Consider the following 14,118-nt stretch of genomic DNA (forward strand, 5'->3'; position numbering starts at 1 on the left):
AATTGTTCTGATCTTTATTTCCTTAGCCCAGCCTTCATTGTTGCCATATAAACCTTCTGGGGAGATGAAGATGTACTATGTTCCACAATTAAAACAAATTCCTTCATCTATGGATTCCAAATCAGACACCACTATTGAAAGCTCACACTCAGGTATCATGCAGAAATTATTTTTAAAATTTTCCTTTTTCAATTTTACTTGTGCATTGTCTGGTTAATTCTGGAATGACATTGGAAAGCTCAGTCTATTTTATCTTGCAGTGCAATATGGAGTTTCATGCTTCAGTCTCTGGTTTACTATAAGTAATTAAGAGATCTGAAAGTAAGAGACCAAGTAACTATATGAGTCATTTGGTCAGAAGTATTATGTATATTTAGGCATCTACTAAATATTTGAAAAAGAAAATTCTATTAGACAATTATTGTTTGTTTGGGTTAATAGATTCCATTTAAGACAAATGTTTATAGATTTTCTCTTCACAATGCCTTTAGTGTTGCAGTGATTTTACCCCTTCATTACTATGTGGAATGCAAATACACGAGTTATTGGGGCCTTCCTGCTGGGGCAGGTGGTTAAGTCACAGTGCTGTGAAGCTGTCCACAGCCACTGCAGCATGAGCTCGATCCTTGGACAGGGTATAACCCACATGGTGCAGCAGGCTACTCATGTCTGACCTTCTGCTCCCCTCAGCAGTGGATTTCAGTAGATCTGCCTATTCTTCTCCCCACTCAGTCTCTGGTAAATACTCTCAGCCCTTGCACTTACAGCCTGTAACCCATCTCTTGCATGCATGCATAAATAAAATCAGTCTTTTAAAAATATGTGTGTGTGTGTGTGTGTGTACGTACATGTACATACAGATTATTGTGACAAATACTTGTTTTGAGCTAACAACTTAATAAATGAAAACAATAGGTCTTTTGGGTTTTGATTTTTCAAAATCTTTGTTCACAAATAACCACTTATTACTTGAACTTAGATATGCAAAATTCAAACACTATAGTTTCTCCAACCTTAAGATGAAATTGGATACAGTCACTCTCATTTCCCACTCCTACAGAGAAACTGTCAAAAATCCAGCTTTGCAAAGAAAAAACAGCATTGGAAAGAGTGTAGCACTATCTTTGAAACTTTAAATTACCTTGAGCCTAGTTAGTAGTTTTTATACAGGGTATACCAGTTATCAGTTATCACAGTTGTTTCCCTAGAATTTTTTAATATCCCATAATACTCTTGTGAGATTACCGTAGGGAAATTGTGGATTTAAAAAACAAATAGCACCCTCTGGAGGAAATCATTAAATGTTTCCTGTGGGGCTTTAAGAATACTGAGTTGTTGATGACAGCATTTTTGAGTTGAGACAATGCCATGGTTCAGTTTAGAGACATCGTTCCCCCCTTTTTTTGATTTGTCAATAGATACTTTTGTTTGTGTAGAAATTGCACAGAAAGAAGTTTCGTCTTACGCAAAATTTTTTTGTTAATTTTAGGAGGACCAAGCTAGTATCTAGTGGTAACTGAGTTAAAGCCCCTGGTACAACTGCTTCTAATTTACTATTGAAAAATAACCACAAAAAATGCTGATAAACCAAGTACAAGGATTCCTTGTTAAGCTTGTAGTGAGAAACTAGGAAGACATTTTTATTACCTACAAGGATATGATTTTCAAAATGTGCTTATTGGCTACCAGAAATAAAGCATACTTATTTAATCCTTTGGAAAGGATTTGGAAAATCTTTGACCCCTCTCTTACTTTCAAGATTTCTTAATTCTGAAGACAGAATGTATCAGTAGAAATGTGATCTGTCTTAAGTGTCTTGGTCACCCTATTGGCTTAAGGTGGTGTATTTTATTCTGAGAAGTATTTTCTCTATAAATAATGTACCAACTACATCAATAAAAGAAGAAATAGAGTAGTTATGTGTATATGAAATTGTAGTTATTCACATCCTCCATCTATTGATACTCTTGAGAGTGAGGGAGCAGTCCATTTTTAGCCCATATAGCAAAGGGCATCTTCTTCAGTTTCCACCAGAAAACATATTTAGAACTAATCATCCTGAATGCTGGAATCTGAAGCTCAGAAATTCCTGGAAGAGATACATGTTTATTGGCTCATTAGCATTTGCCAGTTCCAAACATTGGTAATTGATCTAGTTTACCCAAGAAAAGAGAATCCAGTTCAGTCTATCCCCTTGTATAACTCTAGCTAAAAGAAAGGATATTAAACATTTACTGGAAAGTAGTAAGCAAATAAGAGAAATATATGCCACAGAAACTGTGAAGAGTCCAATATAATATGCATATTTGATCCAAAGGCTTAGTAGAATCCTTACAGTCTGTCCAGGAAAACCCTTAATGATTTCTATTTACATTGTACTGATAAGGCTGATATTTAATCCATCTCTTGACTGCCATACGTATTTTTAGGTATTTAGAAAATACATTAAGTACAGAATTCTGGAATAGAAGAAGAAAAAACATTTTTATTTTAGAAGATAATTCTATAGTTATGACAAACTCATACGTCCAGAGATGTTCTTTTGCCTCTTGTAAGTGGAGTGGACAAACAACTATCTAGTGTCTGTAGCAAACTGGTGTCTGTAGTAATATTAAAGTGTATTTTTAAAGAAAACTTCTTCATCACATCACTAATAATTCTTTGTTTTATCACTTTTTGTTGTTTCCACCTTTGAATATCATCGAATTGATCTTCCTAAAATACAGCTGATTAGTTTTCCCTTTATAAAAAATCTTTAATGATCTTGACTTCATATATAATAAAATTTATACTCTTTAACTTGGAATTGCATTCCCTGCTAAATTTTGTCTCCGACAATTACTTAGCACTATCTCTTACTACTCTCTTGAATATCTTCTATAATCTAGCCTGACTATGGCAGTGTCTGTTCTTATACATACTTTGCTTTCCTGCCTCTTTTACGTTGAGGTAACCCTGGACTACAGTCTGTTTCTTCCTGTCTGTAATTTCTAAGGGGACAGACTGTTTTCTCCTTCCTCTGATAGCCTTCCTGAGTTAGAAGTTTATCTTCCTCATATCATCATTTGTCATGTTTGTCCATTTTGTATTATTGCAGTTTATTGTACACATAACAGTTTCAGTCTTCAATTTCACATGTGTATTTATGCTAAGTGTACCAATTCCCCATTTTTCTGTAGGGTCCAATGATGCCATTGCTCCAGATTTTCCTGCTCAGGTGCTAGGCACACGGGATGATGACCTGGCAGTCACTGTTAACATTAAACATAAAGAGGGGATCTACAGTAAGCGGCCAGTGGCCAAGGCATCCTCATCAGTGGGGCAAAAACCCTTTCAGAAAGATAATGCAGGTAAATTGTTTTGACTATGTGTATTTTGTGACTACACTGTTTATCCTAAATGAGAACATTGTCCAGTCTATATCTTTTTTTTCTGCTTTGTTATATAGGCTTTTCTCTCACTTTTTTTTCCCTCTCACTTAATTGTATTAGTTATATATGAAGTTAAAATATTTATAAAATATTTTAAGTTGTACCACAAAATTTAAAAAACTGTAAATTGTTTCTACTATGTTTTGGAGATTAAGGTCCATAGAAAATCTTGATTAATTGCTTTATGAATTTATCTGTCATGCTGCAAGTTAATACTTTATAGATTCTGTAAGAAAACATATAACTTAGTGGTATCTGGTTTATTTACTAATTTATTTACTTATTTTTGCTGTCAGCATTTAAAAATAAGACTTTAGGCTCCCATGGCAAAAACCGATCGCACTCAGTTTGCATTTATTCCTCCATGACATAGTCAACTGCCCTTAAAGTGCAGTTGTCCTTCATAGGGAAGGCATACATTCTTCTGTTTATTTCAGTTACTGAAATTCTCAACCCATATTTGTTCATTCATCTGCTTTATCTCTGATCATTATGGATATTTACATTTTAACTATATCTTCATTAATGATCCCCCATTTTTTAGAAAAACTTTTATTATTTTGTTATTCACTTGATATTTTCCTTTGCATTGCTGACATTTTATGGCCTTAATTGATATATGATCATATTTATTAGGTAAAAATTCCATAGAAAATCCCACATGTGTAATTACCTGGTGTTTGATTTTGTTGCATTTATTGTTTTTCATTTTTGTGCATAGATATTAGTCAAATAGGTACTACCAATCCCAGGATAATTTTCAAACAATGTTACCTCTGTGTTCCAGTTTTTGCATAATGTCACTTATTTCATGTGATGATAGTAAAACCTTTATGAGGAAAATGAATGAGAGACTACTAACACAAGTATTTTTTCTTCTAGATAATTTTTTGTTGCACTCAAAAGCATTTTGAAATCTGCTTGTAAATGAATTTTGAATGAGCAAAAAGAAGCACATTTACCAGCTAATGCTAAGGTTGCCAAGTAAATAAGAAGGAAATTTATTTACAAAATGTAGTTCCTAAAGGAAAATTCCCATGTCCTAGGGAATCCCTTACCAGCTTGTTACTTGCTATATACTAGTAGCAATTTGATGACATAGATGAACTTATGAACCTTCTGTCAGACACTTGAGAAGGAAGTGAATATGGAAAAATGGGAAGGGAACAAACTGATAGACTAAGGTAACTTCAATAGAAGTCAGAACGAAGAATTCACCAAATAACTCATCCCCAGGCTTCATTTGGTATGGATGGTACCTTTGAAAAAATCAGACTCTGTTAACTGCCGCAGTTTTATATAACTTCCTGCCTGTTATGGAGGTTTACTGTTAACTGTTACTGTTAACTTCCAAATCCAACGAAAGAGCTTCCTCTTGGCTTATTTTATGACTATGCAGTAATTTCACTGTGGAAGCATTAAGAATAGAGGGGACAATGCCTGTTTGGGGCTACATATTGGAGAACCCTTAAAGTATACCAGAAATAAAAATATCAGTCAAGGATTAGAATGTAAAAATGAGAGAAACTCAGAAAATAAAACATGAGAATAGAGGAAAAATTGGTCCAAAAGGTTCAACACCAAAAAAAAAATGTTGTATCAAGACAACAAAAATCGTAAAAATTAAGGAATCCAAAGGATTAGTATGGATATATCCCAAAATTGAAGGATATGACTTTTCATGTTACAGGGAACTCTCACATATGTAAAAGGTCCATACTAAGTCACATGAACTTGAATTTCAAAACCTTGGAACAAAAGATGCCAAAAGCTCCCAGATAAGATACATAAGTAACATACAAACAAATGAAAATCAGTCTGACATCAGATTTTTCAAAAGCAATCAGTTGAGCTAGAAACCAAAAGAGTAATGCTTTAAATTTTTGAGGGGAAATTACTTCACTAAAACAAAGGTGTAGGTTTAATTATTTTTTTAAAGGAAGACATAGGATAGAAGAAATGACTAACAGGAGAAGAAGGGAAAGGAATTTCCATTGTGGCACTGGTACAGAAGATCTAGAAGTTCAGATTGAGAACTGTAAGAAAAAAGTCAGATCGTTAAACTATCACATATAGTTGACTATATTTAAAAGAGATTTTCAGTTCTACTTATAAGGATGAAGTAGAGACTATATTTAGAAACTTAACAAGTGTAAAAACAAGGCCATCATGAACTCTTCAGGAAATATGGAAACTTATAAAAGAAATACATGTGATTGTAGTATATAATTGCCTTAAAGTGTAAATAATAAATAACTTATTAAATACTGAACTCTTACCTGCATATGGATTTAATCACTATGGCTGCTATTTACATAATAATATAAACATTGGGGCCCTCCCTAGCGGTGCAGCTGGCTAAAGCACAGCACTATGAAGCTATCACAGCTACTGCAGCACAAGTTCAATCCCTGGCAAGGGAGGCAAACCACATGGCGTAGCAGACCTCTCCTGACCTGTCCACTACTCCCCTCAGTAGTGTATTTCAGTGGATCTTCCTGTTCTGCTCACCACTCTCTCTCTCTGTGAATTCTCTCAACCCCCACACCTTTTACCTATACCCTACTTCTGTATGTATAATAAATAAACCTTTTTTAAAAAAGAGTATAAACACTGAACATTAATAGCTAAAACTATGCAGAAGATAGGATGAGAGGATTTGTTTTTGATAGGTTTTGTAAAAATATTTATCAGAAGGAAATCAGATTTTTTCCTGGAACTAAAAAGAATATAGCAGTATAATAAAATATAATATAAATATATAAGTATAGCAGTATTATACTAGCTGATTCTAGAAGAAATTAGTTTATTCCATTAACACTAGAATAAGTGGCTAAATGAGTTGGTAACCTTTAGAAAATAGGGAGTTGGGATGATATATGTAAGGGAACTAACTAATGGCCTTTGTAATAACTCTCATGAAATTATTTAACTTTCAAAAAGTTTTACCTAGTGTGTGACACTTTGGTTAAATTATAATTTATTTGTCCTTCCCTCTAAAAAGTAAAAATTTTAAAAGTTATATACTTCACAAATACTAATGAATTGTTATAATGAAATGAATAATGAAATAAATGCTAGTGAGCAATGCAGTATTGACAAAATATAAATTCCAGACAAAGAAAATAGAAAAATTAATCAAGCTTAAGATGATATAACTTCAGAAGATTTTTAAAATTAAATGATTGCCATATATATAATCTAGATATGATATAGGTGCATCTCTAGGATTGTATGAAGTAACAAAAGTGGATTCATAGTCACAAATACTTCAGTGCCAAAGAACCTGAAAGAGTTTAAATTTACCTTTTTACTTTGAAAAAGATATTTGTGAGCTTTTTTAAAAACCTGCATAATACCATCAAAAACCAGATATTATTTAAAGTGGTATTTTATCCAAACTACTGTCATACAAAAACAATATGCAAAACTTCCAATTTGTGTTATAAGTCCATCATAACTGTCACAGCTTTTATATAGTGGGATCTAAGAGGAATTTATTTCATAATATATAAAGATGCTTGGGGAATGGGAAGGGGTTTCTTCATTGTGTTTGTTATCTTTTCCTTCTCTATGAGAGCAAATCATGTCATTATTACAGATGCTCAAGTTCAGGTTACCACCACTAAGGATGAGAGACTCTTAGACAAAAACCAGAAAGAGGAAATTCACAGTAAGTGGGGAGTGACTGTGGACGCACAATCTGAAGAGAAAGAATCCTTGCAGAAAGACACTACAGGTAACTAAGCTAGGTTATCTATTGCTATTTTCTTGTAGCCATCTAATTAGTATAAACAGGAAAGTATCCTCTTACTCTCTAAACCATCTGTCTTGTTCATATTTAAAATGGTAGATTAGCTGCATTTTTGTGTATATATTGTCATGTAAAATTACCATCTTTAAAGCCCTATCATGTATTTCTGGAGAATTTAGTGAATGTAATACACAAAATAATGTTATTGTCAGAAATTCACATTATAAACTTAAGAAAACCACTGATAAAAAGATCTGTGTATTAAGATGCTGACTCTAATGTCATTGTTATACATATAAACTTTTGCTCATTAGAAATTCAGCTTCTTTCCTAATTACCCATCCATTTACATCAGTAGAACTATTCTAATTAATGTTTCTAATGGATTTAAATTTGGCTTAGTTTTGGCTCTAAGAGATATAAACAAAAATGATATAGCATTGTCTTTAAAAACAAGAATTTGTTTCTCTTCCTTGTATAAATACAGAGGTAGGCATCCAGTGTTGTTATGGTATTACAGAGTATCAAGAAACAAAACTCATTCTCTCCTAGTATCACATTTTCAGCCTCCATTCTCATGCTGTAATCTCAGGTCTATATGCTAACCAGTAAAAAGGAAGAAGGGGAAAGAATCATATCCATTCCTTTAAGTAATTCTTGGCAGTCTTATGTACCATTCTCCTTCCATTCAATTGGGCAAACTTAATGGTCACTCCTGTCTACATTTCTGGGGAGGTTAGGAAATACAATCTTTATTCTGGTAACCATTATACTTTGTTAAGTCATTGTGTTTTAGAAGAAAAGGGAAATTGCTTTCCAGTGATGCTGCTGCTACAGGTAGTGGGTAATCTCTCCCACATTTATAAATGGAAGCATTCTGAAGCATAATTAGAGACTTATCTTTGTTTTCATAAGGCATATTGTAACTTGGACAGCACTTCAAAATTTTACCCTTACTTTTTGCTGTTTCTCAATATTCCAGGAACGGTTGGAATCGTATTAGTCTTCTACTCAGAATGTTTTCATTTTAAAATAAGATCTAAACTTTTTAGCATAGTCTTTCAAAACAGAATTGACCCTGAAACTTTTATAATTCTACTTTTTACTTTTATTCCTTACAGATTCTATAATCAAATAAACCATATGCTCACTTTATTTCATAGATGTGCATTGCTTTTCTGAGTCCAGCCTTATTTTTTATGTAGTGACCTTTGCTAAAATGTCTCTTTCCATCTCAGGATGTAACCCACCTTAGATACCTTTAAATACTTGTATCAGCTGTACTTATTCCAGAGTTCTCCATTGATTCTCCTAACTGGAAGTACTTTCTCTTGCTCTGAGTACTTAAACTTTTTATTTCTCTTTCTTTTCATTGTTTTACCTTTCATGAGATATGTTTTTAAACTGCAGTTTAAGATCTCCAATTTCTGAACATTTCTGATTGATCTTTTTATTTTAACATCTGACAATGCCTTACGCCTAGTAGATGCTTAAAAGGTAGTTTAAATATTTTTGTCAACTTCCTTTCTGGATACTGTGTTAATTTCCCTTTTTTAGGTTCCAGTGATGCTGCTGCTACAGGGAGCTTAGCTCAACTACCAGACACAAAAACTGAAAATTTACCAGACACTAAAGAAATTAAGCAAATAGAGGAAGCCCATACTGAGATGCCAGTGACAAAGGAAGCCTGGTCAGAAAATAAAACATCCTTACAGATAGATATTGCAGGTAATGGAGAGAGAGAGAGAGAATACATGTTAGCTTATAAAAGTACTGTTTTTAGGAAAAGATTAGTAACTGGACAAGCAGTGAATTTTCTGATACTTTAGATATACTTTTCTTTTAGTCTTAACTGCTCTCTGTTTAAATAATTATGGGTGAATAGTATTTACAAAAGGAATGAAAGTTTTTTAAGATTTTATTTATGCATACAGAACCGGGGTGCAGGCCAGAGGTGCATGGGTGTGAGAGAATTCACCAGAGACAGAGTGGGAAGCAGAACAGGCAAGTCTGGAGAGATCTGCCATGCCATGTGGATCACCTCCAGGGCTGAGGATTGAACTCACACTAAAGCGGCCACGGCCAGCTTTGCAGTGCTGCGCTCCAACCCGCTATGCCACCAGGGAGGGCCCAGGAATGAAAGTTTTTAAAGTATTTCATGATCTCTTTCTCCTCTCCTTTTTAGGACCTGGATTTGAAAATACAACCCATTCTGTCTTCAGGTCAGCCAAATTTTACTTTCATCATCCAGTACACCTGTCAAATGATCAAGATTTTAGTCATGAATCTTTAGGAAGGACTGTTTTCATGGGGCATGCTTGGAAAGATTTCTTTCAGCATCATCCAGACAACCATAGAGAACAGACTTCTCTTCCTCCCCCTAATCAAGATGCAGAAAAGAGAACAACAGACTATACCAAAATAGAGAGCCTCAGTATCAATGTGAATTTGGAAAACAAAGACGCAGTGCATAACCAGACTAGAGATTATTTAAAACTTGACCAGAAAATTAATGATCCAAAAAGGGATCATAAGATCATCCCAGAACAAACAACTCAACACACTGCAAGCTTGAATGAACTCTGGAACAAGTATCAGGAGAGACAGAGGCAACAGAAGCCTTCTGAGTTCACAGACAGGAAAGAATTATCCTTGGTGGAGCGACTTGATCGTTTGGCTAAACTTCTTCAGAATCCCATTACACATACTCTTCAGGCTGCAGAAAGCACACAAGATGATAGCAAAGAGGAACAAGATGTTAAAGAAGGGAGTGGTAAACAGCAACAGCAGAAAAACAAGCTTCAAAAAAAAAAGCGATATAAAGGTCTAGAGAAATGCTATAAAACTACAGATCTTAAAAAAAACAAGGTGTTTCCTACTCGTCAAATTGGGAGATCCAATCAGATTAAAATTGAGCAAATTAAATTTGATAAATATATTCTGAGAAGACAGCCAGGGTGTCATTATACAAACAACACTTCTTCAGATTCTAGGCCTTCAGAGGAGAGTGATTTGCTCACAGATACTCCCACCAACATCCTTTCCCCCACCACTTCTGTGGATTCAGATATATTGACTCAAACAGATAAAGAAGTGACATATGAAAGGAGCAGCTCTATTTCTACCATTGACACTGCCCGATTGATTCAAGCTTTTGGACATGAAAGAGTTTGTCTGTCACCCAGGCAAATTAAATTATACAGCAGCATTACTGACCATCAGAGAAGATACCTTGAGAAGCGGAGCAAGAACAAGAGAGCACTGAATATAGGTCATCCCCAAATGACCTCTGAGCACACCAGAAGGAAACACATCCAGGTACATGGCTACAAATTCCATCTGGCAATGTGACTGCCTTTTTCATGGACTTTTTAGTTAAGCTTTGCACACAGGTGAAAAAAAAACCCAATTACCCTTCCCTCACTATAACATTTCTTACCAACTGGAAAATAGTGAGAAAGTGTAGTACACTGCTATTGTGAGTTGTCATTCTTTTCATCAACACTCATTTACGAATTACCCTTTGAATGAGGGCTTTGCTGCTAAATGCTGCATAATCCGCAAAGTGTAACTGCCACAGGGGAGCTGCAAGCTCAGAGTGACCTCCATTCCGAACAGTATTGCATGGGGATTTTGTTTTTGTTTATTCCTCCCTGTCTTTCAAGAACTTTAATGTGTTTTTAAACATACACACAAACACACACATAAATGATACAATATGATTTTTTTAAGTAAAGGAAGAACTGGGATGATGATAAGTTAAGTTGAAATCAGAAAGGGGTGAGCTACAGCATAATTTAAAATAAGAAAATGAAGAATTGTGAGGGCAAGACAAGTGGAAGCCAGAGAAGAAATATACCTGTGGATATGGTTGCTGGAAGTAAACCACAAATTTCACTATTTCTAGCAGTTAGTGTTGTTAGAATGTTGTGATAAAATTGCATGAGGATAAGAAGGATTAATATTTCTGGTGCTAAGTTCTAAGAAAAATTTCATCTGTTCTCATAAAGAAGGCACCATTATGTAACAAACTCTTCAATAACATCTTTATAGTAGATTCAGAAACACCTGTATGATTAATATGGTTTAATTTTAAGGAGTTCAGTAATGCCAGATCTCCAGGGGCCAGTAAAAGTAGACCATTACTTTAACGCAAAAACAAAATTTAGAGCTGCTTCTATTATAGAAAATTATTAGAATTCATTTTTCTCAATCTCTTAAAAAGTTTAATATATACTTTATATGCATACAGTAGTACTATATGCTTTATAAATAAATACCTTCCCTGGTAATTTGTATTGAAAAATACTTCATCAGTAGCACCACACAATCAAGAAATAATTGGACATCTTTTCTAAAGGGAGGATATTTAGACAATTTACCATAAATATTATTCCTCATAATTGAAATTTTTAGCTATCAAATGACAATGAATGTGTATATAAATAATGTGATATACCTTATTTTTAAAATAAGTGAAGATTTAGGAATACCCAGATTAAGACACTTGTTCCATAGGGAGCACTGGGGAAAGGAACCAGGAAGAGGTTTTTGTGTATGCAGAGTAAAGTATAACACAACATAAAGCTTAATTCATTTAAAAGTATACAATTCAGTGGCACTGATAATGCAAGTATTTTGTAACTATTAACCACTATTCTAATTCTAGAACTTTTTAATTATCTTAGTAGAAACCACATATCCTTTAAAGATATTTCACCTTCCCATTCACAACCATTAATCTACTTTCTGTCTCAGAATTTGCCTTTTCTGGTTTATTTCTTGAAATTATATAATATGTGGCTTTCATGTCAGGCATCTTTCTCTTTAGCATACTGTTTTTGAAGGTCTCCCATTACCTAGCATATATTAGTATATCGTGTCAATTAATGACTTTTCAGCCAGTGACAGAGATGACAGTGGTCCCAATAGGCTATACTGCATTGCCTAGGTATTTACTCAGCTATACTGTCTAGGTTTATGTAATCAGGTACACTGGACAGCACTTACACAATGGGAAATTGCCTAACAGCATATTGTTTAGAACATAGCCCATTAAATAAGCGTTAACTGTGTTTCGTTGATCCATTAATGGGCATTTAGATTGTTTCCATGTTTTGGCTGCTATGAATAGAACTGATACAAACTTTTGTGCACATATTTTTATTTGAACGCCTAAATGCAGTTCTTTTGGGGATATACTTTTAAACGGAAGTGCTGAGTCATATGGTAATTCTATGTTTAGATTATTGAAGGAAACTGCCAGTTTTCCACAGTTGCCTACATCATTTTACATTCCCACCAGTTTGAGGGTTCTGATTTCTCCACATTTACTAGTACTGTGTTTTTACACTTTTCAAAAATATTCCTATCCTGTATTTCATTGCCATTTAGATTGTGGTTTTGATATTTGCTTAGTTTTCCCTAAGGATGTTAAACATCTTTCTTTTATTTGTTTGGCCATTTAAATATCTTCTTTGGAGTACTATCTATTGAAATCTTTACTTGCTTTTTAATTGGTTTGTCTTCTTTGTTTTTAAGACTGTAGACCCTTATCCGATGTGTTTGTAAATATTTGCTCCCCACTATCTTTGTTCTCTTTACTCATTTGTTTCCCTCTGTTGATGCACAATAATTTGACTCTGATGGAGTCCCAGCCTACTTTGTTTGTGCTTTTCATCGTTATCTAAGAAACCATTACCAAATCTAAATGAAAATATGCTTCTGTATTTTCTTTAAAGAATTATATACTTTTAACTCTTTTCATTTGTATCTATGATGTATATTGAGTTAATTTTTGTACGTGGTGTGAAGTAAGGGTCAAACCATTTTTTTTTCCACTTTAATGCCTAGTTATCCCAGAAGCAATTGTTAGAGATTGGTCATTCTCCAAAGAATGGTCTTGCTACCCTTGTCAAAAATCAATTGACAATAGAATATGAAGATTTATTTCTGTTCCAGTTCTCAGGCTGATCTGCATGCCTATCTGTATGTCGTTACTTAACTTTTGATTATCTAGCTTTGTAACAGGTTTTAAACTTGAAATGGTTTTTTCTCATAATCACTGGGTTCCCTTTTAATTCTGTTGATTATGACTTTTGATGCACAGAAATTTTTTTTAATAATGGTTTATTTTTACATCATTTTGTGCCTTTTTTTCCATTTCAGTTGTAATTCCTGTGGGCTTCCCATCACCACATCACCCATGTTCCATCAACACAGTCCAGTGCACTTTCCCCTACCCCAATTTTGATCCCATTCCCCACTCCACCCCTGTAAAATGTCTCTGGTATATAGTTGTTCATTATTATTATTATTTTCTCTCCTGGTCCTTTATACTCCTACTATGATTGAAAACATCCGGTATTTTCCCTTTCCTTTCTGGCTTATTTCACTAAGCAAGACCTCTTCTAGCTCCATCCACGTTGCTACAAACTGCATGTGTTTATTTTTTTTTTTTGATTGCTGAGTAAATAATAGTCCATTGTGTATGTGTGACACATCTTTTTAATCCAGTTATCTACTTTTGGGCATTTGAGTTGATTCCATGTCTTTCCTATTGTAAATAAAGCAGCAGTAAACATGGGGGTGCAGGTGTCTTTTTAAATCAATGTTTTCTGTCTTTTGGATAGATACCTAGGAGTGGGATTGCTGGGTCCTATGAAAGCTCCATTTTTAGCAGCTTGAGAAACCTCTAGTTTAGCAGTTTTCCATAGTGGTTGTACCAGTTTGCATTCCCACCAGCACTGCAGGGAGTTGCTTTTTCTCCACATCCTCACCAACATATGTTGTTGCTAGTTGTTTTAAGATGTGCCATTCTCATTGGTGTAAGATGGTATCTCACTGTGGTTTTGATTTTGAACATTTTTTCATATGCTTGTCCATCTGCATTTTCCTCTTTGGAGAAGTGTCTTTTTAGCTTTTAGCTCTTTT

General features: G+C 34.2%; 1 protein-coding gene across 1 annotated transcript in view; it reads left to right on the forward strand.

The window, feature by feature from the left end:
- The window catches only part of ALMS1 (Alstrom syndrome protein 1), a 113,105-nt gene that overhangs the window by 74,978 nt on the left and 24,009 nt on the right, over positions 1-14,118 (forward strand). The window contains exons 13-17 of the mRNA XM_012731576.1: positions 27-152; positions 3,180-3,350; positions 7,033-7,170; positions 8,743-8,913; positions 9,371-10,503. Of these exons, the coding sequence (XP_012587030.1) occupies positions 27-152; positions 3,180-3,350; positions 7,033-7,170; positions 8,743-8,913; positions 9,371-10,503 (1,739 nt within the window). The remainder of the gene's footprint in view (positions 1-26; positions 153-3,179; positions 3,351-7,032; positions 7,171-8,742; positions 8,914-9,370; positions 10,504-14,118) is intronic.

This window comes from Condylura cristata, unplaced genomic scaffold (assembly GCF_000260355.1).
Source record: "Condylura cristata isolate star-nosed mole 26May11 unplaced genomic scaffold, ConCri1.0 scaffold00031, whole genome shotgun sequence".
Classification (NCBI taxonomy): domain Eukaryota; kingdom Metazoa; phylum Chordata; class Mammalia; order Eulipotyphla; family Talpidae; genus Condylura; species Condylura cristata.